The sequence below is a fragment of the Podospora pseudopauciseta genome, assembly GCF_035222475.1.
Source record: "Podospora pseudopauciseta strain CBS 411.78 chromosome 2 map unlocalized CBS411.78m_2, whole genome shotgun sequence".
NCBI classification, from domain to species: Eukaryota; Fungi; Ascomycota; class Sordariomycetes; order Sordariales; family Podosporaceae; genus Podospora; species Podospora pseudopauciseta.
Genome location: NW_026946663.1, coordinates 433054 through 458315, shown reverse-complemented (window position 1 = coordinate 458315; position 25262 = coordinate 433054). Strand labels below are relative to the sequence as shown.

Below are 25262 nucleotides of genomic sequence, written 5' to 3'. Positions count from 1 at the left end.
CCTTTGTTTTCATATATGCATTTTCCCCCTCTCTCTATCATGCAACCAACCGCCTCCCAACCACACATTTATTTCCCCCCCTCTGATAAACCATCACCCCCCCATGCCTCGCGTCTAATCCTCTCCCACCAGCCAACCAACTCTCCTCCACCACCCCCAGCTCTCCTCACCAGCCCTCCCAACCTGCCCTCTGGCGTGTCCATGTGCGCCATTATAACCCCCACATAACCATACAACCCAGCGTCGAACTCGCCCGGTTTCTCCTCCCCAAAAAACCAGCCGGTTTGGGATTCCTGCAGGAGGATCGCGAGTGAGTCCAAAGCCTCGGCTGCGTCGGCGTAGAGGTTCTCAGAGTCGATGCCGCCTGTTCCTGTCTGGCTGTGCAAACCCAGACCTTGCAACACTGCGGAGGAGGCTGCGGCTGATAGTTGGGTTTGGAGGATTGTTCCTAGGAGTGAGGAGCGGGTTGATGGGTCGATGTAGAATTTTTTGAGGAGGGGGGTGAAGGCAGGGGTGAGGTAGAGGGTTTGGAGGAAGGCTAGGCGGATGGGGGTTAGGAGGGAGAGGTAGGCTTCCGAACGGGGGGAGGTGGGAAGGGGGGAGGGGGAGTTGGTGTGGCGGGAGATGTAAAGGGGGATGGAGGTTGAGGGGATCGGATTGGGAGAGACAGTTCGGGGCGGGAGGAGGAAGGGGAGGGAGCCGGTGGGAGAGGCGTGGTTTGAGGAGGGGGAGGTTAGGAAGGGGACGTGGGAGAGGCGGAGGAGGGTCTGAAGGGTGGGGGAGGGGGGTTAGCTGGGGTATGGACAGGAACGGGAGCAAGGGGACAGGGCCACTGACCTGCCATTTAAGACATGTTGGGTTTATTGATGGTTTCCCCTCCAGCGCATCCTCGTCGGAGGAGAAGATATAAAGTGTTGGGAGGGTGTCGGACGCCGAGGTAAGGGTTTGAGACCGCGCTGGGAGGGGGTTCGGGTCGAGGGTTACGAGGGGGAACTGGTTGAAGAGCTTTTGGAGAGGGGCTGGGATAGACCACAGCGAAGGCGCCGGCTGGTTTGGTCTCGCGGAGGGTTTTGGTGGGGTTGCTGTAGCTGAGGCCATCGTCACTGTTGCTGTGCTGCTGGTGTATGGAATTCTGAATGTTCGGTGCTGACATCGGCGGCCCCACCGATCAAAGTGCAGAAGTTCGGGCGGGTGGGTCCAAAACGCTGCGGGAAGCTGCATGAAATTGCCGGGGGGCTATCCCGTATCCGTGTCGGAAGATGCCTGCCCCTGGCGGGGTGAGGTGAGCTTATCGATTAGACCCTAACAACGGTCCAGGCTTATCTCTCTCAACCCCCCCAATTTACAGAATGCAAGGCCGTGATTGATACCACAACCCGCGCACACAACCCCCACGACTTTTTTTCTAGAATAAACGAACCGGTCATATTGGGAAAACGGTTCGAGATTCCTGCGCCCAATACAACTTCGAGGGGTTCCCGTGGCATTATAGAGTCTATTTTCATTCGTGTCTAGCAAATAGTAGGGCTGTTGGTGTGGTGACAGCTGCCCAAGACAGAGGAATCAGCTGACTGTCTTGTGCCATTCTTCGATGCCGCGAGATGTCATAGAATGCCGCAATTTTTTGGGAGGGGGGGAAGGAAGAGCAACGTTGCGGAATTCATGTGGGAGAAGTGTCCTAGTGACACTTTGACGATCGACACATCCTGGTGGTTAATATCGATTGCTTACCTTCTTGGTCCACCATCATCAGATTCCTCGGATGCAGAATCGACAATACCCGTACCTGCCGAACAGCAAAACCAAAAAAAAAAAAAAAGAGAAAAGATTGACGTGATTAGACCGAGTATCTCAAGAGTTTGCCACCGTGAAAATTCATCTGGCGGAACTTCGGGACCTGAGGCGGCTAAATACTTCTTGACGAGGTCGTTACTTGCCGCGATGGCCGCCCATAGACGCCGTTCCCTGGCCATAGGACGAGTCTTTTTTACGTTTTGAAATAGGAAGGTCAGGAAGAGCTGACTGAAGGATGTCTCGGTCAAGACTTCTCGACGCAGGGCCATGTCGCTTGTGTTGCAGCGCCGGCCGAGGAAAATCCTGGGTATGGCGTCGTACTGAGTTTAATCTATCGCCGGCCTGGACTGCCACCATCTTATCCGCTGCGGCCCTGGACGGAAAGCCACTCGGGACGACCTGACCGGTCAGGAAGCTCCCTCTTCGTTGGCAATTGTACGCTAGTCTTGCCTAGACGAAAGAAAAGCGAGAAAAAAAATAACCCGGAGTCTCGCCGGCCAACCTAACAAGAGAAAAGTGTCAAAGCCGGGCGAAGGGCCGACAATGCCTGTCGCCGTTCCTCTCCCCCGTCCTCATCCATGCAGCAGCCCTGCCGAGGCGATTGAGGCTCCGCCAGGCGACCCTTGCTTTCCTACTACCAAGAGGCATCATCGGAGATACGGTGGAATCATTTTGGGCAACTGGGCTGCAGCCTGTGGAAGCTAAAGCTCCGAAGAATCCTCGTTGTTCCCTGGATCCTACTCTCCCACTCGATCACCTATCCGACAGCAATTCCCATGCGTCCTGGCGTTTCCACGTGAACCCGAGCTAGCAGCTTGGAAGAGAGAGATTCCCCTCGGCATGTCGAAACATTTCAAGCTCGACGCCAGACGACCCAAGCTCGGCCCCAGCCATCAGTCCCCCGGATTTTTACGACCCCCATGGGGATTTGGAGATTGGGGCGAGTGTTTTAGCTGAGGCCGAAGGCGCGAGCCTGTGACTGTCTGGCTGTCACAATGTCACAACAACAGCAAACACTGGCCTGATATTGCGAGTTGTTGTCGTCGCAGAGTGTGGGGGGTTTTGACGGTATGTAGCAGGCATCCCGGACACATACGCCGACGCTACTTTTGCGAGTGACCCCGAGGTACTTGCGGGGCGAGACCGTTCGGTGCGTCTTCAGGCAAAGACACGGGCAAAACGGGTGTTCGGTCCTGGTGCCGGCTCTTTCGCGGAGGTATCTCGATGTCTCTTTTTTAACCTCGACGCCATCCAAAGAGGGGCAGCAGCCTGGGCAGGAGTGGAAACCGATGACGCCGTTTCCAGTCGTGGAGCCGATGTCGAGATAAAGAAAAATAAAAGACGGGCGATTGATTCATTGTTGTCTATAACTAGATCAACACCATCGCTCTGTGTTCCCTCTTTGCTCTGCCCTCTCCCCCTCGCTTGCCCTGCCGTGTCTCTCCCGTCGAGGTGTTGCCGTATACGTAAAGTTCTGTCCTGACCTCATTGTTTCCCCCCTTGGCCGCCCCTCGGTCCCCCACCAGATCGATATTCCCCCACCGGCAGCAAGAAGCACGCAACCAAGTCGTCTACTGACAGTTATAAACACCCAATATCACAATATTGCCCGCACCCACTCTTTTCTGTATCCCCTCCTCTCGCTGGCCTGACCTGATCAAGGCCTTATCTTATCAAAACTCCTTTGGGCCTTTTGCAGTGCGCATCACGCACGAGTCATCGTTTGAGAGCGCTCCCTCCGGCAGCATCTACCTGCATATCTTGCTTTTTGCCTTGCAGCTTGCAGCCTCCTCATCCCGTCCCTCTTACGACACAACTCCAGCCAAATTACCTTACCTCCTCCCCTCAGTCTACGTTGTATTCAGCCGAGGACCTCTCTCTTTCACAGGCTTTGTTCGCTACGAGATACTACCCATCTCACCGGCTGCGCCTGATCGATCGGAAGCCCCCCTCTGCTCCTCTTCGTGTGGGAAAAGAACACAAAAAGGTGGTGGTGATACAACATCTCCCGCGGACGCATTGCCCACGTTCCCCTTATCGAACGAGCGAGCGTCGTTTTTCTTTTTCTTCTTTTTTTTCTTTGGTGACTCTCGAAGGAATCCACATACACTACACCACCCACAGGCAAGGACCCAGCTTGTCTCCAATCTCCCACCGCAGCCCCAACAACCATTATTGCAAGGGGATTCTTTTTTTCCTGCGCCAGCGTCATACTCTCGGTCTTTCTCTCACCGACCTTTTGGACGGGTACATAAAACTGGTTTCTTCGCTCGGCCTGCTCCTGTCTCTTTTTCTCTCTTTTTTAAGAAAGGACACACACAAGCACACATACAACCCACCAAACCAAAACATCGTCAGTCACTACCACGATACAAACACCACTGCTATACAAGATGGACTCCCGCTTCACCTCTACTGGGTCTTCCACCCAACAGTCTCCCTTCACCTCCTCCTCGGCCTCCTCTTCGTCCTCCAAGATTGTCCCGCCCCCAAGACAGACGCCCAAGACATCATCGACAGACCCCTTTCTCAAGGACTTCACACTCGTCGCCGAGGCGGCGAAACGGGCGCAGATGGCGGTGCTGATGAGGGATTTTGAGAGCGTGGGCCTTTCATAAATTCCTCCTTTTGATAAGATGGTCGCTGGGCTGGCGTCATCAGCTTCTTAGGGTTGGAGAAGGAAGAATTGGAGAAGGAGAGGTGGGACGAAAAGTTGAACCGGTGGGGCATTTCTCCAGAGAAACGTCAAGGCCCCCCCGCCTCGTTTTCTTGTTTTTTTCATCAACATCATCGCTCATCACTTTGTCGCTTATCATTATCGGATCACCGGATCGGATCATCACGGGGCACAACAACAATACACATGGCCGGGTATAGGGAGTGGGGATAGGATATGGCGTATTAGGATTTGGGTGTACAGGTTATGGGATGAGCATTCGGGTTTTGGGTTTTTCACTACATATCTCGTTTCTACCGTCAAGGTGCATCTGGGTTTTGGGTCTTCTACATACAACCACGAATAGTAATTGTACAACTTTTGATACTTGTCAAATGAGGATAATCATATGATGTGTAACGTTCATGCGAGCCGGAACTTGAAGTCATTTTCACAAGGCCATCTTTCCCATGTTGAAGATGTCCAGTCTTGACATGATTATGTAAATATCTAATAAGTATTCACATGCCGGTCGATTGTTCAACGCTTCTTGCTCGCATAACGCAACCACTTCTAAATAGAGGGAATATCTTTCGCTCTTTGGTATATAACCCCATTAACCTTCTCCCATTCCTGATCTCTCTCTGCCCCTAAATCTTGGCCATTAAATGAACCCCCCCATCCAACGCCAAAGTAGCCCCGTTGACATACCCCCCCGCCCTGCTGCACAAAAACAAACACGCCCCGCCCACATCCTCGGGCTGTCCTACTCGGCCCAACGGATTCGCCTCCTTGATCACCTCCCCCATCGTGTCCAAAGTATGCTTCATCATCTTGCTCGGAAAAGGCCCACACGCGAGGTTGTTCACCGTTATCCCCTTTGGTCCCAGCTCAACAGCAAGATGTCTACTCAGATGGTGCAGGCCCGCCTTGGAGGCACTGTACGCAAACGTTGGAAGGAGAGGAACGCGCAACCCATCGATGGAACCGATATTCACCACCCTCGCCGGATCGTCTTGTTTGCTCCCCTTGATGAGCAGGGGTGTGAGCGCCTGGGTGAGGGTGAAGACGCGGGTGAGGTTGAGGGTGAGGAGCTTGGTCCAGGCGGCGTCGGGGTACTTTTCGTAGGGCTCGCCCCAGGTGGCGCCCGAGTTGTTGATCAGTATGTGCAGCCCCCCCGGCTCGAGCTTGGTGAGCTCGGCGGCTAGGCGGTGGACTTCTTTTTCGGACTGGAGGTCGGCGGGGAGGGAGAAGGCCGAGTTGGGGGTGATGGTGTTGAGGGTTGCGCAGGCGGAGGCGCAGGCGGTAGCGTCGCGGGACGAGATGTACACTTTTGCGCCAGCGGACACAAAGGCGGTGGAGATCATGAGGCCGACGCCTTTGGCGCCGCCAGTTATGAGGGCTACTTTTCCCTGGGGAAGTTAGCAGGAAGGGGGGGGGGAAGGGGAGTGAGGGTGGGGGTGTACCTTGATGGAGAAGAGGTTGTTGACGTCCATTTTGTACTGTGGTGTGACTGACAGCTTGTTGGGGTGTATGTTGGTTGAAGCAAGAATATCAAGCTGATGGGATGAACTGGGTAGATGTATATATTCCCAAGGACGTCCTTTTCCGACAAATCTAGACACAAATCCTAGAGATGGACAATCGATATCTGAACCGTTGAGGAGGAGACAGCCGCCAGCCGGAAGCCGAGGTTCGTCGTCATACACAAACGGTCTATTCCCCAACGGGCAGAATCATTAACCTGATTGGGTATCAAACTGACAAAAATTCCCCGCGATTTCTCCAAAAGGCCAAGACTTGCTTTCCTTGCTCCCCCACATTCTTGGAAGCTGGGGAAGGGCTGTCAGCATTTCTGATGTTGGCGATGCTGTTGAGATGGTTTTATCTTTAAACATTGACGTCGTGGAATATAAAAAAAAGGAGACTCCTGCTGGAAATGAGGGGCTTCAACGTAATCAACAGCCGTTCGAAGATAACTGAGAGGTCTTCCAAGTAGTTGATCAGCCTTATGTGTTGATGGTCTTTGAAGACAAGGTAGTCGGGAGGACTCGTCGAAGGTGTTTCCATATTTTTATTTCATGTCAACAAGGGTTTCTAGCAACCTCCAAGTCCTTGCTTTTCTCTATGACTGTATCCACTACATTCCTCCCTCCTTCCCCTAAGAGACAGACTTCAAAGAGTTATAATGCCTCCCCGAATTACTCCCCCTCCAATAATAAACCACCCACAGCATCTTCCCCCCCCCCTCCCTATTGATAACCTCATTCCTCGGCACCTGCACAACCGTAATGCCCACCCCAAACACCTTCGCCAGAGCCAACAGCTCCGGCTGGCCCCCCCAAGCAGAAGTATCCCTTATCTTCCTCAAATACTCCTCCCAACTCTGACTCTCCAAATCCACAAACGGCTCAAAATCATCCCTGTTCCTGTCCATATACTCCGCCGCCCGTCTCCTCACCTCCCTATAATCCAACAACTCCTCTGTCACCCCCCTCCGAAAAAGTTGGTCGCCAACAGCAGCAAACAAACAATGCCCATCAGCCCTAACCTCCACCTCCTCCAACCCCTCCCTCTTCAAAACCCCATCAACATGAGCCTTCTCCACAGCCCCATGATCCGTCATCCGCGACGCCTCCTCCTGTGCCCTGGCACTAGCAGCCTCAACCTCAGCCTGCCGTCTCGCCAATCTTTCCTTCTGCCGGTTTCGTTTCTTCCCTGGTTGTTGTTGTTGTTGTTGTTGTTGTTGTTGTTGTTGTTGTTGTTGTGGTGGTGGTGGTGGTGGTGATGGTGATGATGGTGGTGTAACCCTCATTTCCTCAACCCTTTCCGTAACAGTCTCAACCTCATCCTTTCCGCTCTCCTCCTCAGGTTCTGATACGGGCTCAGGCTCAGCATCACCGCCACCACCCGTAACCTGCGCCAGTTCCGCCTCGTGCCTCTCCTTCAACGCCCTCTCCAGCTCAGCACACTCATCATTAACCTTTTTCCTCGTCTTTTTGGTCGCATTCTTCTTCTTTTGCGTCACCCTCGACTGCAAGTCGCGGAGTTCCTTGCGGTGGCGCGCCAGGATGGCTTCGAGGTCGTTGGGTTTCTGCTCTTGTGTACTTTCTGTAGTTGTTGCATCTGTTGGCTGGTCGGCCACCGGGGGAAGTTGTTCAGCGTCGCCCATGATGTCTCTTTTACTTTCTTCTGGGTGATGTGTGGTATGGGAGTGAGAATTTCGCTGCGAGAGTCCGATGGGCGCTCGTTCGCTGTGAGTCTAATTGTAGAAATAATACGATCGGTTGGGAAGAGAGTGTGTCAAAATCGCGGCTGTCGGTTGCGCAAAAGCAAAAAGACAAAACTGTCCTGGAGCTCAAACGGCGAAACTCATGGTGGGGCAAGTCGCAACGGCGGGGCATGCAAGTTCTCAAAAGCCACTCGGCAGGCACCGACCGGTCAGTGGAGGGTTAGGGTTTCGAAAAGGGGCATAGGGACAGGAGAGAGAACAGGCAGTACTCCGTAAGACCATACAAAACCCACCCTCATATTTCCCACCTCCAATATCGACACAGTAACTCATATTGATTTTGATATGTTTATTCATGCATACTTATAAGCCAAAAACCAGGCCCAAAATCCAAGCTGAGATGATTCCCCTCACCACCAAACCACTCACGAGAGGCCAGATGGAGAGCCGACTACAAGGTGAGAAACTGAGGATGAGATGAGCTACATAATAAAAGACAGCAGACCAAAATGCCCAATAGAGAGAGAGGGAGAGAGAAAGGACCACCGCAAAAAAAAAAAAAAAACCCCACTGAAGAGGCAACCTGGTTGTGAATAGCACCATAAACACCACACCCTCACCAACTCCCGAAACAAGAGGAGAGAAAAAGTTGGTTTTATCGAGAACCGCCAGGTAATGGTGACCTGTTTCTCTCCATTCCACTCCTCCATCCGCTGCTCTGCTGTTGTATGTTTAGTCCAAAGAAAAACCACCCCTTTCCAGTAACGCCATGCCATTCTCTTGATTGTTTAGTGATGTTGCGCTTAACATGTCTGCTGATGATCAAGCATCCCTCTCGCGTCCCGGGCTGTATACCCATGTCCAAACAACATTTCAACGCCCCTGTTTCCATCTCTTCCACCATTGATGCGCCTTCCTTGCCTTTTGATTTTGCCCCCTAAAGCAATTGGCTGGGTGGAAACTGCCTGAAGAGCGCCTCCAACGTCACAAAAGCACCCGGTCCCCCGTCCTTCGCCAGGTCCTCCAGAAGCACCGAGGTCTGGGCGTAAACGTTTTCGAGTGCTGCGCGGGATGATTTGCCGAGTGATGCTTTGGTCATATTATTTAGTAACGCCTCCCATCACAAATGGGCAGAAACAAGGAAGAAACCTACTCAGTATAGCAGAGTTCAACTCCTCCGCCACGGCCACTCTCCCCTTCGCATCCATCAAATGAGACACCTCTGGCACCTGCAGCGGATGCGGATAGGCAATCAGACTGGAGATCTCATCCAGGTGTTTCGTCATCTCTCTGCTCGGATTGTTGGTAAACTCGGCCCTCAGCTCCTGTCCGTACTCCAGTGCCTCCATCGAGAGCTTCCCGAGTTGATCAATGTAGAACTCCCTCTCGTCATCCCACTCATCTTGCATCTCCTCGTCATTATCCCCCAGGCCTTGTCTGCCGCGCTGCTCTTCGAGTCGCCGGTTTCGATCCTCCAACTTTAGGTTCATCTCGGCCTCCTTGCGAATCATCTCGATGAACTTCCTGCATTTGAGACGGAAATAAACCTGCTCGTTTTCTTTGAGGACGTTGGGGTAGTATTGCTCCGTGTAACGCATGGCGCGGTCGATATCGCCTTCGAGTATCGCTCGACGGATCCTCTGGCGGTTGTTGGCGTCCTCGTCGTCTTTGATGTTGATGCCCTTGACCTGTTCCTTGGCACTAAGCCGAAGAGCCGACTTCTCGGAATGGATCTCCTCCGCAAAAGCACGAGCTGTCTCAACGTAGCCGTCATGTTGCAGGAATTGCAAAACCAATTGCTGAATAAGCTCCGTTTCTGACAGTCCTGGTGCTAGGATGCGTGTATCGACACGGTTTATCTCGTCTTCGATAATCTGTTGCTGCTCCTGTTTATGCCACGAACGTTAGCTACCACTCGCCCTGTTCCGAGTGTTGAACAAACTGACCAGCATGTAGTTATCAATATCAAACATAAACGGCTGCTGCCCAAAGTTGGCCCAGATGTGATCCCCCGTCTTCTTGAGCCCGACCATGGGAAACAACTTGCCCGCCTTCACATCCTTAAAGTTGATGTCCCGAAACGCCACCTCTGCAGTTCCACATGTTAGCAACCGCCTTCTTTTGATTCCCCACAGATATCAAAACCTACTCAGCTCCTTGCCGTTCTTTGTAAAAAACGCCTGCCCCAGCCGGAAATTGATACAACACCCGACCGTATCCTTCGGACCAAACTTGGGGCCGTACGCCTTCCCTACGTTTTGCGCGGCGAAGCAGTTTCCATCGTCCCCATGGTACCCCCAGCTCTCCGGTTCCCATCCTGGCGCCCGGTTCAGCGCGGCCATCTGGCTAGAGAAGCCAATGGCAATGGGTGGCATGTCATCGGTCGATGACTTCTTCTTGTTCAGGACCGTGATCTCAAAGTAGTATATGCCACAGGCCGGATTCATGGGGTGATCAGCCCTCACTGCCGAGGCCTCGTGTTCATTGCTCATTCGCCCGGTGAAGGTAACTTCATAGCCATCGCCCGAGAGCTCTAGGGAGGGTTCCCTGTCGTCCTTGTTCCACCTCGACGGCAACGGATTGACTTCCTCCTCGACCAAACCCTGGCTCAACGCCGACTTTTCCACCACATCAAAGGCCACCCCCCGGTGTGATTCCCCGCCTGTGTGCACCTTTCCAGACATGGGCGATAGAGTGTGATGACTGTTTCCGTTGGTGGCTAGTACTCCTGCTCTCGTCTGCGTTTTCGCACCTGGTACGCCAGCCTCTCTTTCTCTCTCGGCCAAAATTCTCGCTCGGTGCTGCTCTTCCAGCTTGGTGAGGTAGGCGGTACCTCGGAGGTAAGAGGGGGCAAGAAAGTTTGGCGCTGTCCCGCCGGACAAAAAGGGGTTGGCGCCCGCGCCGGTTCCCTTATGCGCGGCGCTGTCCACATCTGTAGCATCGGCGAAGCTTAAAGGTTCCTTGTTTAAAAACATGTCGAACGCCCTGGACATTGGAAAGTTGGAACCTAGTCTTGCGGGTGGTGGCCACGGCCCGCTATTGGTATTATTATTGTTGTGTCCGTTTTCGTTTTGGTTTCGTGATGTATATCCTGTGTCCATATCCATGCCGGCACCACCAAATGTTGGGATATTGGGTCGCGAGAAAAGTCTATCGAGCTCGGGGTAGTAGGGATTGTGTGTATCGAGTTCGGCGTCAGGGTTCGGGTCAAGGATATGTGAGAAGCCCAAGGCCGAAGATCGGGTAGCGGATTGCTGCTGCTGCTGTTGAGATCCAGAGACGATGGAGGCGTATGAGGTACTCCTGGGGAAGTTGCTGGCGGCTGCGCCGTGCTGTGACTGCTGTGACTGTTGGTATGGGTTCGTCATGGTGAGGGGTGGCAACAGCTGGAGCAGCTGAGGGGGAGAAAGAACAGGGAGGGGTGGAGCTGGTCACTACCGAGCTTTTGGGCGGCGACAACGACGACGGCAGGATCTCCAGACCGCAAGACGGCCACCTGAGCCCCGTACCTCGTAAAGTGACAAACGTGTTATACGGTGGTTGAAGGGGGCTTATAGCTTTACGGTAATTGGGGCGTTGTGCGTAGCTGGTGAGGTGTGTGTGTGTCGACAGTTCAAGCCGTACTAGGTGCCCTCGGTTTTCTTGTCGCTGGGACGCTATGTCATAGATTCTAGGACCCGGCGTCTTTAGCAGAGGTGGTTTTGATGGCTGCGTTGGCTAGGTTGGTAGTTACTGGAGGGAGGGAATATGGTTGGGAAAAGCCGTGGTGAGGATCAATCAATCGAGGTTGCTGCTTCTCGGTTCTGTTCTGATTGTCTTTCTAATCAAGTCGGGTCAATCATTGCCTGTGAGGTGCCCGGGACGTCGCTTCTGGCAGCAAGTGCGGGTCCCTATCTGGCGTTTCAGTGGAGATTCTGGGCGGGCAGTGGGCACTGGCGGGATCATGGGGTCTCCCCCAACGCTTGTCTCTATGGAGACCCACAAGTTCCACAGTGGGTGAGTGGCCAAAGCGTTCCCTCTCTCACGACACACTTGCCTTATCGTCGTCATCTTTTGGACGACTTGTTCCGATGTTCGGATTCATCAGGGGAGGAGTTGAACATTTCATTCAAGCTGTCTACAGATATGTGTTCTTTTGCTATTCTCACAGATAATCGTGACAAGTTTGCTTAACTGGAATTCCCCAACCTCGCCAACCAATCAAGTGAAAGCCTCACCGACAACAACCTGAGGCATCTTTACTTGATGCCATTGGCACGGAATATAGCGAGGTACCTCCGTACCTCTCTCTCTCTCTTTCCCTCGACGTAATCCTGTGGTGAACCAAGAACTAAAACCAAAACCGGAAAAGACACAGAAGAGGAAGCACACAGGAAGAGGCACAAGCTGACTGCTCATTTTCTCAAACCTGCAACCACTCAACTCCCCAAAATTGATCACTCTAAATCAGATCGGGGGATTTTCTCTCACTACTGTCTCTGCTTGCCCAACATCACCATCCTTCATTCGTACGTAACCGCCTGGTCATGGCCGAACAAAACCCCACAGGTTTTTTTTTTTTTTCTCTGCGGTTTTTATTTTGAATTTTATGCGGACGGCCTTTCCCGAGTCATACCGGATGAATTATCCCCTGGGCCTGAGAGCAGAGCCAAGGTGTTGTGAAATAAAGAACCTCTTTGACCAGATGACCTGGAGCATTCATCCGATCCAAGTTTGCTGGGGTTTCCTTCTTTATTGTGTCCATCTTTGCACCGTGTAAATATTGATCATAAAGTGAACAATGAAAGGCGTTTGTTGATTCATTGTATTTTCAACACCGATGCCCGAGTTGTAAATGCCATCGCCATGGAAGAACGCCTTGTTTTCTGGCAACCCCCACACTTTGCAGACATTAAAATTCCCAATCACGAAACCGACAAACGATGCTTGATGAGCACCAAGTGAAAAAGATCTATCCCCTTTCCTCATTGTTCGCCTGCCTGCCTCTTCTCTGTCTTACGGCGGAGAAGGCCAAACTCCATTTCCACCCTATCAACAACCCTAATATACAGTCACTCAATTGTTTGTCTCTCCTGTCTCTCCCAAAACCCCAAACCATCTTTCCCTTGTGCTCCTAAACGCCTTGCCACACACTGAACCTGACTGGCGAGTGCGTCATGATGAACCCCAGACGAAGCAAACGGCCGCTCCGTCGCCGTCCCCCCTGTTCCAGTTTTTGCCTTGCCTGCTCTCGGCCTGTGTGACACCTGGTGCAATGAAAAGTGAAAAGTAAAAGCAATCAGAACGCCCCCACCAATTACACCTGAAAAAGAAACCGGAACGCCCAAGGCTGTGTGCTGTGCTGTGTTGTGCTGTGCTGTGCTGTGCTGGCTGATGCAAATCATATCCCGTGATTCGCCATGTTGTTAAAAAGGGATTATAAACGAATGAACTCGCTGACAGCATAGAATGGTTCAATGATGATTAAGAGGCGGCGGCGATAGGAGCAGGTGCCGGTGGCGCTGGGGAGGGAGCAGCACTGATGCTGGGAGCGCTGGTCATCTCGATGTCGCCGCCATTGTTACTTGTGTCGCTCTTGAGTTGCTGGCTGGCACTGTCCTTATTCTCCTTGCTGCTGCCGTCGACCGAGACTGGAGCTGATGATGAGTCTGTGGAAGTCTCGGGCGAGATCTTGGGAGGTGCGACCCAGCGTGGGATCTCCCAGACAACGCCCGTAAAGCTCTTCATGGTGAAGCCGCCTCTGCTCCACTTGCGACAGGGCTTGCCGGATCGGTCGAGAGCGCGAAGGCCAGCATTGATAGCACCTTGGTTGGCCTTGGGACCGAGCTTGTGAGCTCCGAGACTGGCTCTACCGCCTTCGATGGTTCCATCTTCACTGTGTAATGTGTCAGCAATGCATCAGGTAAAGGGGCAGTCAGTGATGATGGGATGAATGATGGAAGGGTGACATACAGTCTCTGCTTCTTCTTGGGGCCAGGCTTCCCACGGACCTTGGGCTCTCCGTTGAGAGCAGCCGCACCTCTTTTGACGCCCTTCTTCTTGGGACCCTCGGCGGGAGGGCCCATGCTCACAGAGGGGGGTGCAGGTGTGCCGGCGGCTGGAGTATTGGGGCTCGAATCCGACGCGTTTTCGGTGGTGGAATTCACCGTCGCAGCCGGGAGCGTCGTCGATGTGGCAGGCGACTCCTTGACAGGCGAATCTTCCTTCACGTAATCTGGGTCGACGATAGCTCGGAGCTTGGCGCTGGGAACTCTGAGGGTGACGAGACCAGCTGAGTTGTTGTTGGACTTTCTACGGTCCTTGGCCGCAGCGGCGCTCTTGCTGGAAGGAGCCATGACGCCCAACAGAAAAGCCGACGACGTTGTGGTGGGCGTTGGAGTTGGTGATGGAAGAAGTGGTGGTTGGCTGGTTGGAAATTTTGCTTTGTCGGGGCGGTGATGCGGTGAATTGCTGGTTGTGTGTGTGCAGCTCAGCGTTGCACGTTATTCCTGACGCAGGCTAATATTATTGCTGACGGGGAGGGCTGGTGGTGGTGATGAGGTGGTGGTTGGTGAGGGTGGTGATGATGGATTGTGGTGATGATGGGCATCGGGAAGTGTTGTGGGAGAGAGAGAATAGGAACGATGGGAATGGGAATGGTTGAAAAGTTTGGAGCCCTCGCAGCCATGGTGAGGCGGCGGGCTGTCCACCTGTTTTGCCTTCATGCTGCCAAAGAATAAGGTCGGGCAGTCGACTTGTTCGCACGAACCGAGGGGGACACTGCGCGGAGTCTCCAACAACAGCAAGGGAGTCTCGTCTTGGATTTTTCTGGGGCCTGGTTCTTAGTACATAACCCCAACCCTAAGTACCTCTGTACCTCACGTCAACCAATCATCGGCTCTCCCATTCATTGGAGGCTGCGCACTCGTCAAATTGCGCTCCTTTCCCCTTCTTTCCGGATCATCACCAGTCCCATCTTTTTCGCCAGAGTTTGCCCTGGAGGTGCAGGTTTTTAGGCTTCTCTCAGCACGATACAGCAGCAGCCACACACCACCTCAGCCCACCTGACCGTACACACAAAAAGACTCGGCATGATTTTAGATTTTGGATTTTGAAGATATCTAGGGTACTGGAATGACGCTATGCCAGATTGCTCGAGTCGTGGATTTCATCACGCACCGTGACCTCCTCGCTCCCCGGCACAGGCCACACGGCCAGTCTCCCAACCCATTTTTGGTATCTTGGGATTGGGCCGTCGCATCCACCACCTGAAAAAAAAGGTCTCACGCCGTGCCGACACATGGATGGGCCTCCGAAGCTGACCAATTCAGCGACTAGGTAACCATCCATGCCATCCTTCTTTGACCTTCTTTATCATCGACTTCGACTCAAGAATCGAGATCATCAATCGTCAACTGCCCCCCAGTTTCCCACTCTTGTTGACGGCCGGAATGGGGTCAGTATTTCTTTGTGTGCGGAACCGGAGAGGGGAGAGTCGATGTGACCCAACCAAACCTCCAACGAGCGTAGAGTAACGCACAGGAAATGGAAATGGGGTGGGACACAACAATGCCAACCTCAGCTCAGCATCGCCGAGAGTCTGCACCCGCCCCCCTCTTCTGGTCTCCCCTCGTCTCTCTCCTTTCTCTCGTCGCGCGAACTGATTGAGCTCTCCGCGGGGAGACAAACCGACACGACACCAAAAGTGGCTCGCGTTCAAACCGTTCACCCAAATCTGCCGGTGTCTGCAATTGATCAGCATCACTTCTTCGGCGGCATGTTTCAGACCTCCCCCACGGCATCATGAAACCTTCTCAGACTTTTTTACCACTTTCGTCTGATATCCTCACCACCAAACCCGTGCATGGCAGCTTTGACCAAGTGGCTCAAGCCGGACTGGATAACAGTCGAAACACCATACATTGATGGAGATGCGAGTGCATCATGCATCGAACACAGTGTACTGTAGCCATGTACACTGCCTTGTCGTTCGGGATCTTTCTTCCTTTTCCGCTTACATGGCATTGGTCCCCATATATCAAGACAGCCGACAGTTATCGGTGGCCAAAGATCACTCCCTACATGAGCGGACCGTCTTCTTAGACATTCGGGAGCACGCGAACTGGCCGCATTCCAGGAGTCAAGACAGCTTGCCGTGATGCGGAGAAATCTATCACAAAATTGGGCTGGGCAGGAGGGACAATATCGCACCATTATGTCTACCATCGTACATATAGCAATCGAATTAAAGAATGGCAGAGGCATTCCATTTTATGCGTCTGAAGGAATTATTTGGACGCGTTTTCTCGAAATCACTCCCAGGTCCATGGTTGATTGTACGGGACGGCCCGTCGTATATATGCCATCATGAAGGCATCCTTGGGAGAGAAGCTTGGGATCATCAAGCAGAGCCTTGGTGGCTAGGAACGACAACCCATCATGAAATACTTTGTTCTCTACAGCACCCTCGCCCTCGGCGGTCTGTCGGTCGCAGCTGCTCCTTTGGACCAAGCAGCCCCAGTACCCGCCCCAGTCCTCCATGACGTCCCTAGTGCCGGTGACGATGCGTCTAAAGAGTCTCTGAAGAAGCGCCAACTTGACATCGGGGGTCTGGTAGAAGGGCTGATTATACCGATTCTCCCAGAAGAAGCGATGGAGAAGCGTCAATCAGACCATGATCAAGACACACCTTCGACGGTATCAGACAACTCCGAAGGGCAGCTAGAGAAACGTCAAGCCGACCCAAGTCTGCTGTCGATGTTCGGCACCCCTGAGAAAATCCTCGAATACTTTGCGTCTTTCAACCAGCCAAGACAGCCAAACCTCCTCGACATCCTCATTGGCGACCTCAGCGGAGTGGTTCCGGCCGTCACCGGGTTCCTTGATAGTGTGCTTGACCTCCTCCTTCCACCAGTTCCATCCCCAGCGCTTCCCAGGGCTGCTGAACCCACCACTATCAGACAATACTCTCCCGAGGCAGTTTTGAGCGCTCTTTCGAACATCGGCTATCCTCTCGGAACAGGTCTCGGGTTGGCTACGACCACACTCTGCATCACAACGACTACAGTTACCATCGCCGGGTTTCCTACTGTGACAATAACAAGGCTTACCACTGTGACTGCGGGCCCGGTGCCTATCATCATCCAGGGGTTGACGGCTCTCGAGGGTGCCATCTCGTCGGTGCTCAACGAGGTCATTCCCAGCGAGTTGCTTCCAGGCGTGACCATTGCTGCCTCGGCCAACCTTCCGCTTGGTCTGAGTCCAGCGATCAGTCTGACGGTTCCTGGGCTCAGTATCCCGGCGATTACGTTACCTCCTCCACCGACGGTGACGGTGACCCTCCCGTCAGCTCCCTCGATTCAGCTGCCGTCTGTGTCGTTGCCGTCTGTGTCGGTACCATCCGTCCAGGTGCCGTCTCTCTCAGTCCCGACCCTTCCGCCGGTTCCCACACTGCCATCGATCTCGTTGCCCAGCGCGTCTCTCCCGAGCATTTCGGTCCCAGGCATATCTCTTCCGAGCGTATCTCTCCCTAGCGTATCTCTCCCGAGCGTATCTCTCCCGAGTGTGACGCTTCCGAGTTTGAAGTTGCCAGCGGTGTCTTTGCCGAGCGTCTCACTCCCAAGCCTCACCTTGCCGACAATCTCATTACCGAGCCTCTCTCTCACCTTACCGATTGTGTCTTTACCCAGTCTATCACTCCCAAGCGTGTCGTTGCCAACTTTGCCCGAGACTCTACTGCCTGGAGTTACGATTCCGGGCACTCAGCTCCCTGGGGTCATCGTCTCGCCAGCACCCGGCCTGACCCTCTCCGTCGGTGGCATCTCGGCCAATCTCCCCGTTGTTGGTACTGTGGGGGTTCCAGCACTCATTGACCTCACTGTTGATCCTTCGGGCTTCACAGCTTCAGGAATTGCCATACCTGCCGTGACCATCCCTCCCCTTGTCATCCCCTCTCTGGTCCAGGCGGTCCTCCCCAACATTTTGAGCCAGCCCTCCCAAGCTGTTGCAACCGAAACCCCGTTGGTTCCTGGCCTTATCGCTGTCATTAATGGGTTGGTTCTCATCCAGACGCCAGCCATCACCCAACCCATCGGCAACAACATTCCCATCCCGACTGGTGCCCCTATCTTGCCTAGCCTGCTCAGCGAGATTGGTGCTGCAGTCGGTTCCCTTCCCTCGGCCATCCCAAGTCTCCTCAGCTCACTCGAGCCTCTGCTTTTGCCGGAGCCGACATTCTCCATTCTGCCTTTCCCACCTTTCCCAAATCCATCCGTCCAGCTGCCAACATTTTCTATCTTACCATTCCCCCCAATTGCAACCCTCTTCCCCAACCCTCTCATCGCCCTCCAGACCATAACATTCCCACCCCTTCCTACCACCATCCCGACGCTGGCCACTACTCGGTCGCCTCCATTCATCAACTTGGGTCCTCCCATTTCTGTTCCCAACATCCTCACGTCCCTCCTTCCTCTCCCGACCAGCCCGGCCACCCCGATTCAACGCCATGTCCAACTCCAACGTGGCAGTCTACTACGGGCAATCACAAGCCTCTGAGCGCATCCACCTCGCTGATGTCTGTGCCGATCCCAACGTTGATCTGGTCATCCTCGGCTTCGTCACAGACATCAGCTACCAAAACAGCGGGCTGCCCAAACTGACGCTCGCGCCTGTGATCAAGGGCGTCAAGACTGGGTATCAGCAGCTTTTTTCTCCAGGGTTGGACTACTACGCGCAGTGGGAGGAAGACATCAAGACTTGCCAGACGACGCACGGGAAGAAGGTTCTGGTGTCGCTGGGTAGGGGTGGTAGCTCGTTGGTGCTGAGGTCGGAGAGCGAGGCGCAGCAGTTTACGAACAAGTTGTGGCAGCTGTTTGGGCCGGTGACGCCGGCGACGACGAGGGGTTATGAGTTTGTGAATGGGTTGAGGCCGTTTGGGACGGCGGTGGTGGATGGGTTTGATCTTGGTAAGTCTCCTTTGCCACATTATCACATTACAACAACAACATATTACCCCTTTTGCACATTAACACATTACCACTCTACCCCTTTTTCCCTCTCCCCCCTCTCAACCACCTCCCCTCTTTCTTCATGATAACTAACCCCTTTCTCTTACCAGCAAGACTCGACTCCTCCCCAACTACTGGGGCACCTTCGCAGCGACGATGCGCTTCAACTTCTTGCAGGACACTTCAAAGATGTATTATTTGTCTGCTGCTCCGGGGTGTGCTTCGCTCGACAGGTCGATCCCGATTGGGTACCTCGCCCAAGCCAACTTTATCTGGCCGAGATTCTTTGGAGGAGACGACACCGGAAGGTGCGAGATTGGGGGTGAGAATTTCTTGACGCCGATTCTTTCATGGTGAGTTTTGCTTCTTTCTTTTTTCTCTAGAGGAGGAGGTGGTGGTGTTCCTTCCCTCTGCTGGGTCTGGGGATGTTGCTTGCTCCTTCCCCCTTTTTTGGGGCGGTTTGTCCCGTCCGTGTTCCTTCCTGTTTTGAGCAAATCCCCTTGTTAGAGAGGAAGGAACGGTAAGACAGGGGAAGGAGCAACCTTGACTATCAGAGGAAAGCGCAAGGAAAGGGCAGCACCCCAAACCCTCTTTGTCTCCAAACTCACAAGAGTGCTAACAACGCTTGCTTTTCTAGGACCCGTCTCATAACAGATGGCATCCTCTCCCTAGGCGGCTCCAGCGTGGCGATCGCGGGGACGAAGTTCTTGATCGGAATCCCATCCTGGGTCGAGGCCGCCCCGAGTGCTTACACCAAACTGGGAAGCGCGCAAGCTGCGGGGTCGCTTGCCAGTCAGCTGCGACAGCTGGGACTGAGCGGGCTGTTTAACCTTGGCGGCGTGATGGTTTTTGACGGGCCGGAGGGGCTTGAGAATCTGGAGGGGGGGAGGTCGTTGCTGGGGTGGGTTAAGGTGTGGTTGAATGGGACTTTGACTGGTTAGGTAGGGGTGAACCATAGGGGGAGTTTCTTTTGTATGTTTGGACATTTTCAAAAAAAAAAAAATGGGGGTCTTTGGCTTGGGGCATTTATTTCGATGTGGACCTACCTGGTGGTTCAAGCATTATTCGGGATCATTTTTGGGGGGGATTACTTGAGGTATTCTCTTGGTTTGGATTTGGTGTGGAATTCTTTGGTCTTGGGTTTTGGCATGGTCGTTTGGAGCTCTTTTTGTCAGGATTTTACTGGAATCTTTTATGTTTGGTTGTTTCGGGGTTGTTTTAACTAGACATCTGCCTCTTGTGGGCTCTGCTAGGAGTCGGCAGGGTGCCTTTGAAGAATAAAACTGTTGTGATCAATATGGCCTTGTCCCTTCATCATTTGTTTTTCCGTATTAACAAGCTCAGCAGGCTCGGTTGGGAGGGTTGTGTTATTTGGTATTAAGCACTACTTTTGGCTTCTATTCTTACATACAGCCGGCAGCACCCTAGAAAATTTCCCAGGAACACCATTGGTAGAAGCCGAGCTGAGTTCCTCTCATCCAAGAATTACTATGCAGAACATGTGAGAATTGAACATACCTACCATACTTACCTTTTCGTGGTGCTGTGTGCTTCTCTGTTGTGTCAAAAGCATGCGAGGGGCTATCCTGCTTCAGAACTAACTGCTTAACAGAACTCTCGCCCAGAACGCCAGGAACCCATATGAGTACTATAGATATCGTAATACTGATGGCCTTGTTAATGGAATGTGGATAGCCTGCAGCCCTTGTGGTGATATTAGACCTAAGTCAACGTTTTGAATGCCTGACGAGTTCGTATGGATCTACCGCTTGGCGAAGAGAAAGAGGTCGAAGAGGTAGTGAATGGTAATTAGAAGACTTTTAATGAACGAACTATATTTCATACACCCGCCTGCGAATCGCCAACCTGCCAACAAAGAGTATGAATCTTCCCAGGTTCGGCGTATCCCACGGTGTCACTGAGTCTCTTTCGATTCCACGTACCCAATCTCTCTCATCTTTTACATACATGTTAACCTATTCATACCTCCAATTTTGTGCCTTGGTATACTCTTAACTCTCATGTTATGTTCGCCCAAGCCTCGCCCGATACATGAAAAGAAAAAGAAGATTTCAGAGGTATATCTCCGGAACCTCAATGAAGCCCCTGTGGGCTTACCTAGCCAAGTAAGAAGACAATAAGTAGACAAACCCCCACGGAGAAAATTATGATGGCATTGTTGGCAGTCAAAGGTTGTGACTGGGCGACTCGGGCTTCTGTTTCTACTTCTTGTTCTTGGCGAGGTCGTTGTTGTAAGATGGGGTAGGCTATTGGCTGGTCATGATCTCTTAGGGCTGGCAATGGCCGGATGGGCTGAGAAGGGGCATCAAGCTCGTATATAGCATTGTGACGGCGGTTGTTAAGAATAGCGTCAAGTTTGCTGTCAATGGTGAAGAGCTTGTTGTTGATATTGTCCAGTCTTTTGTTGGTAACCTCGGATATTTTTTCGTTCTCCTGTCTAGTCTTGTTCTTAGACTTGAAGCTAAACATGATGTCTGAGAACGAGTAAAGAGTTAAGGAATGGATGTTGATGGAGGATAGTCGTCTGAGCACGAGGGATAAGTTCAGGATATTGGATAAAGGGAGATTGGGAAAAGCGAACTATATATACTTATAGCAGATAAATAGCAATAGCAAGAAGAAGCGTACATGAGGCGGCCCGTGGGAGTCTGGGCGATGAGTTATGAGGTTAGTTGTCTGCCAGCCGCGCAGTGTCGTGCGGCCTAATATTCAAGAGAGGCAGTCATCCTGTGAGTGTTTTGGGTATCAGTGAAGCTGCATGCTGCTCTAAGAGAGGTTCTGCTCCGACCAATCAATCACACGCACCTGATGCAGCGTCAGAAGCAGTCAACCAGCCCACCTGCAGCGTTTTGTAGATGGGTGGGATCGAAAAGAAGGGGAAATCAAAACTGCACTTGTACTGCGGAAGAGGGGTCGTTTTCCCGATGCAATCTCTTCAGTGAAAGGTACATTACCTAACCATGCACTATTGGCATCAACCGAAGTACGTGCCTACCTTACCTACCTGCAAGCCCTTGAAGCTCTACCTGACCCTATGAAAAGAGATCTCTATGAAAATGCTAGAGACAGTCTGGTACTCCGGACTGTGACAGGCCACCACATTTTGATGTCATACATGCACTAATTCTGCTATCCATCACATTTTTGCCGACTGCAGAGGGCAACTTCTCTCATTGTATATGGGATACAAGTCCGGAAATATCGATACAAGCCAGCCTGGTGGTTGATAGAGTCTTCATTGTTACCTACCTACATAGGCGTAGCCCAGTACATCACCATGTCAGTTCAGCCCGCGTCCCCATCTCCCAATCCCTACCCCAAGCCGTCAACTACACCACTTGGTAAGAAACCTCAATTCTCTCTTCATCAAGCCGCATTTCCCACCCCCAAAACTGTAACATGTCTCTCAGAACAACTAATCACGGCCATGTTATCTGTCCATAGAGAAAAGCAACTGTAGTGATATATCACCCCACCGAACCAACACCCCATCTACCACTATCTGTGGTCTTGCTGTGAACCCCGAGTGAATGTGTTGGGTGGAGAAGGAGTGAGAGAACGAGCAGCAGAAAAACACAAATAATAGCAAGGCCTGGAATGTGTGATGTTTTTGCCTCCCAAAATTTTGATTCAGCCTTGCCGTCCTGTTGCACATGTTGTTGCCATATGTTGTTGTCAACATCGTTTTGTATCGGTGGGAGAGTCCTCAGGACTTGCTGCGGTCCTATATACTGGGTGCTGCCTTCGAGTTCGTGAAGTGTGGGAGCATCTCGTGTGTTGATGAAGGTGGTTATTTTGTAATCGATATCTTCAAGCTTTGCTATGATCAGGCTGTCGAGACCGGGGTTGGTATCTCGAGGTGCCTTTTCCGTCTTCTTTGCCATCCGTATGGCTTTGAGAATTCGTGACATGATTGATCGGTTCTGGGCTTGACTATTGGCAGGTAGGTTTTGTGGCCCTCTCTTAAGGAAACAATAGAATGGAACACAATGAGGCTGATAGACACAGGAAGAGAAAGTCTGCCAAGACAGGAGAAGGTGTTGGACAGAAGCAGACTTTATAAAATAGATATTCAGACGATCGCTCAACCCGACCAAGACCCCGAGCCCTTGAGGAAAGCAGCTCAACGGTGTTTGAAGCCTTGGCAAAAGCAGCTCAGCGGCGTCTGACCCCTTGGCGGAAACAACTGGGTCACGGCCCCCCTGCGGCTTCAATAATCACAAAATAAAGTGTCTGTACCCATTGAGCCATGTGTGTTTTGATAGGCTCTTGTTAGGATAGTAAGCTTCGACGTCCTGACACCGGAATAGAGAACAATAGCATATATTGTAGTTGAAAAGCATCAATTGCCTGGTCCCTCAAGTCGTCATGTATACACCAAGAAGGCTGAATCTGCCTGTCCTACATCCCGCCCAGTGGGGCACGAGCTTCGGTGGCATAAGTTTGGAAATGCAACATAAATCAATGGTCGTCGCGCATTAATGGACCTGTTTGAAGAGCCATCGGCAACCTACTGCATGCCGGTCTGGTGTGAATGAGGTGGCGAAGATCTTGCTGCAATACCCTTTCGCGAACCAACTTCTTCTGATTTGCCTAGCGGAGCTGTATATGCAGTCTAGCTTTCCTCTGGAAATAAAGGACATGGGTTACGTGGGAGATGTGTTTGGTGAGAAACTCGAACGTCAACAAGCAAGTACCTAGGTACACAATCACAGTTTGAAAGGATCATTCTTTTTCTGTTGGGGGGAAGCTTCAGTGACATGCAAATCTTCAACTACCGGAGAATATGTAATAGGTAGAGAAGACTGCCAGTGTGCAACTGTATTCTTGCGGCTTCGTTCCCCCCCGAACCGTGGAAAAAGGGGCTTCCAAGGGTTTGCTTAGTCAGCAGAAGAACATACGTAAAGCGTCGCCATTGATAGAGGAGACTGTCTTGCGCATCGCACTCGCCCACGGAACTTGAACATGTAAATAGGAATTTTGGCAAGACTTTGCTTTTGTCTCACTAAGCTTTTCAAACCAGTCCAATTGCTATAACCTTCGAAGTTGAGCTGTATACTTTTCGTCGTCATTCATGATGCCCATTTTGTCTTCCGATATGCACCGATTTTGTGTCAAGCCCTCTGAGATAGATCTACTCCAAAGGTAACTTTTGGTGAAGGTACTGTCTCTTACCCTCCCCATAGTCACCTGCACCTTGGCCACCACCACGAATCTTGTACTTGTAAATCATCAAACCCTCCAACCCCACCGGTCCTCTTGAGTGAATCTTGTTTGTGCTGATACCCACCTCAGTGCCGAAACCATATCTCATTCCGTCAGCAAATCTGGTTGAGGCATTGTGGTACACACCGGCTGAGTCGATAGCGTTCATAAAAGTCTCAGCATCCTCCTTGTTAGAAGTGAGGATAACATCTGTGTGGTGGGAACCGTGGGAGTTGATGTGGTTGATAGCTTCGCTCAAGCCAGAAACGACCTTGATGGCGAGAGTCAGAGACAAGAACTCGGTGTTGAAGTCCTCCTCAGTGGCGTCAACAATCTTGAGGCCAGGGGTGTTGGCGAGAGCGGCCTTGGAGGCAGCATCGCAACGAAGCTCAACATCCTTGGCTGCGAGGGCAGTGGCAACATCGGGAAGGAGAGAAAGCGCCGACTCTTGGACAAGAAGAGTCTCGAGAGCGTTGCAGGCGGCAACATAGTTGGTCTTGGAGTCGACGATAACCTTTTCCGCAAGGGCCTTGTCGGCAGAGGAATCGAGGTAGATGGAGCAGAGACCGTCGGCATGGCCCAGGACGGGGATCTTGGTGTTGTCCTTGATGTACCTCACCAACTCATTGCCACCACGGGGGATGACCAGGTCAACGTACTTGTCGAGAGCCAACAATTGGGGGATAATATCGCGGGTGGTGACGAGCTGGACGGCTCCGTTGGGAACCTGGGTCTTTTCGAGAGCAGAGGAGATGACGCGTGAGATAGCGACAAAAGACTCGGTAGATTCCTTGCCACCCTTGAGGATGGCCGCATTGCCAGACTTGATAGCGAGGGCGGCAATGTTGGCGATGACCTCAGGACGAGCCTCGAAGATGATGAGGAGAACACCAATGGGACAGGTCACCCGTTCGAGGCTGAGACCTTCATCGAGTTGGGTGCGCAGAGTAACACGGCCAACAGGGTCCTCGAGGCCACGGACGTCGAGGATGCCCTTGAGCATATCCTCCCACTTGCCGGGCTTAGTCAGGTCTAGACGTGAGACGAGACTTTGGCTCAACTGCCCGTCGGCAGCAGCCTTGCGCGCAAGCTCGAGATCCCTGGCGTTGGCGGCAAGAATGTCATCGCGAGCAGCTGTGAGTCCCGAGTGAATAGCTGTGAGAGCATCGTTGCGCGCATCGGCCGAGAGTGTGGCAAGGATATGGGAAGCTGACTTGGCCGACTGAGCGGCTTCGAGGGGGGAGGCGCTGGTAAGAGACATTTTGACTTGAAGGTTTATTACTGCTGATATAAAAATCCCAGTGGATTCTTTTCCAAGTGTCGTCACCGGGTGCCAGGCCGTAGGTCAGAGGATACAGAGGGGCTCATG

At 52.5% G+C, this 25262-nt stretch overlaps 9 protein-coding genes across 9 annotated transcripts; 3 read left to right on the top strand and 6 right to left on the bottom strand.

The window, feature by feature from the left end:
• Window positions 1–68: 68 nt before the first annotated feature.
• QC763_200990 (uncharacterized protein) lies at window positions 69–1221 on the bottom strand (the record flags this gene model as incomplete). The annotated part of the gene is made up of 2 exons (XM_062909135.1): window positions 69–767; window positions 838–1221. 2 exons carry the CDS (start codon window positions 1219–1221, stop codon window positions 69–71), a joined length of 1083 nt encoding a protein of 360 aa, XP_062767884.1.
• Window positions 1222–4187: 2966 nt separating this feature from the next.
• Window positions 4188–4412, top strand: QC763_200980 (uncharacterized protein; the record flags this gene model as incomplete). Its single annotated transcript, XM_062909134.1, has 1 exon — window positions 4188–4412. The coding sequence occupies one exon, from the start codon at window positions 4188–4190 to the stop codon at window positions 4410–4412; it is 225 nt and encodes a 74-aa protein (XP_062767883.1).
• A 430-nt stretch (window positions 4413–4842) lies between these two features.
• On the bottom strand, window positions 4843–6116 carry QC763_200970 (uncharacterized protein). Its single transcript, XM_062909133.1, has 2 exons — window positions 5917–6116; window positions 4843–5862 (listed from the first exon to the last, which is right to left on the bottom strand). Exons 1-2 carry the CDS (start codon window positions 5944–5946, stop codon window positions 5101–5103), a joined length of 792 nt encoding a protein of 263 aa, XP_062767882.1. The 5' UTR covers window positions 5947–6116; the 3' UTR covers window positions 4843–5100.
• A 495-nt stretch (window positions 6117–6611) lies between these two features.
• On the bottom strand, window positions 6612–7622 carry OTU2 (OTU protein; the record flags this gene model as incomplete). Its single annotated transcript, XM_062909132.1, has 1 exon — window positions 6612–7622. One exon carries the CDS (start codon window positions 7620–7622, stop codon window positions 6612–6614), a length of 1011 nt encoding a protein of 336 aa, XP_062767881.1.
• Window positions 7623–7998: 376 nt separating this feature from the next.
• Window positions 7999–11567, bottom strand: QC763_200950 (uncharacterized protein). Its single transcript, XM_062909131.1, has 4 exons — window positions 9832–11567; window positions 9629–9771; window positions 8836–9568; window positions 7999–8771 (listed from the first exon to the last, which is right to left on the bottom strand). Exons 1-4 carry the CDS (start codon window positions 11048–11050, stop codon window positions 8620–8622), a joined length of 2247 nt encoding a protein of 748 aa, XP_062767880.1. The 5' UTR covers window positions 11051–11567; the 3' UTR covers window positions 7999–8619.
• A 1068-nt stretch (window positions 11568–12635) lies between these two features.
• Window positions 12636–14442, bottom strand: QC763_200940 (uncharacterized protein). Its single transcript, XM_062909130.1, has 2 exons — window positions 13635–14442; window positions 12636–13557 (listed from the first exon to the last, which is right to left on the bottom strand). The coding sequence occupies exons 1-2, from the start codon at window positions 14015–14017 to the stop codon at window positions 13146–13148; spliced, it is 795 nt and encodes a 264-aa protein (XP_062767879.1). The 5' UTR covers window positions 14018–14442; the 3' UTR covers window positions 12636–13145.
• QC763_0030130 (uncharacterized protein) lies at window positions 13637–17533 on the top strand (the record flags this gene model as incomplete). The annotated part of the gene is given in 2 exon segments (XM_062905507.1): window positions 13637–17180; window positions 17195–17533. 2 exon segments carry the CDS (start codon window positions 16101–16103, stop codon window positions 17531–17533), a joined length of 1419 nt encoding a protein of 472 aa, XP_062767878.1. The 5' UTR covers window positions 13637–16100.
• A 632-nt stretch (window positions 17534–18165) lies between these two features.
• Window positions 18166–20013, top strand: QC763_0030120 (uncharacterized protein; the record flags this gene model as incomplete). Its single annotated transcript, XM_062905506.1, has 3 exons — window positions 18166–18625; window positions 18819–19020; window positions 19305–20013. The coding sequence occupies 3 exons, from the start codon at window positions 18166–18168 to the stop codon at window positions 19606–19608; spliced, it is 966 nt and encodes a 321-aa protein (XP_062767877.1). The 3' UTR covers window positions 19609–20013.
• A 3809-nt stretch (window positions 20014–23822) lies between these two features.
• On the bottom strand, window positions 23823–25154 carry PRO2 (glutamate-5-semialdehyde dehydrogenase; the record flags this gene model as incomplete). The annotated part of the gene is made up of 1 exon (XM_062909129.1): window positions 23823–25154. The coding sequence occupies one exon, from the start codon at window positions 25152–25154 to the stop codon at window positions 23823–23825; it is 1332 nt and encodes a 443-aa protein (XP_062767876.1).
• Window positions 25155–25262: the final 108 nt, after the last annotated feature.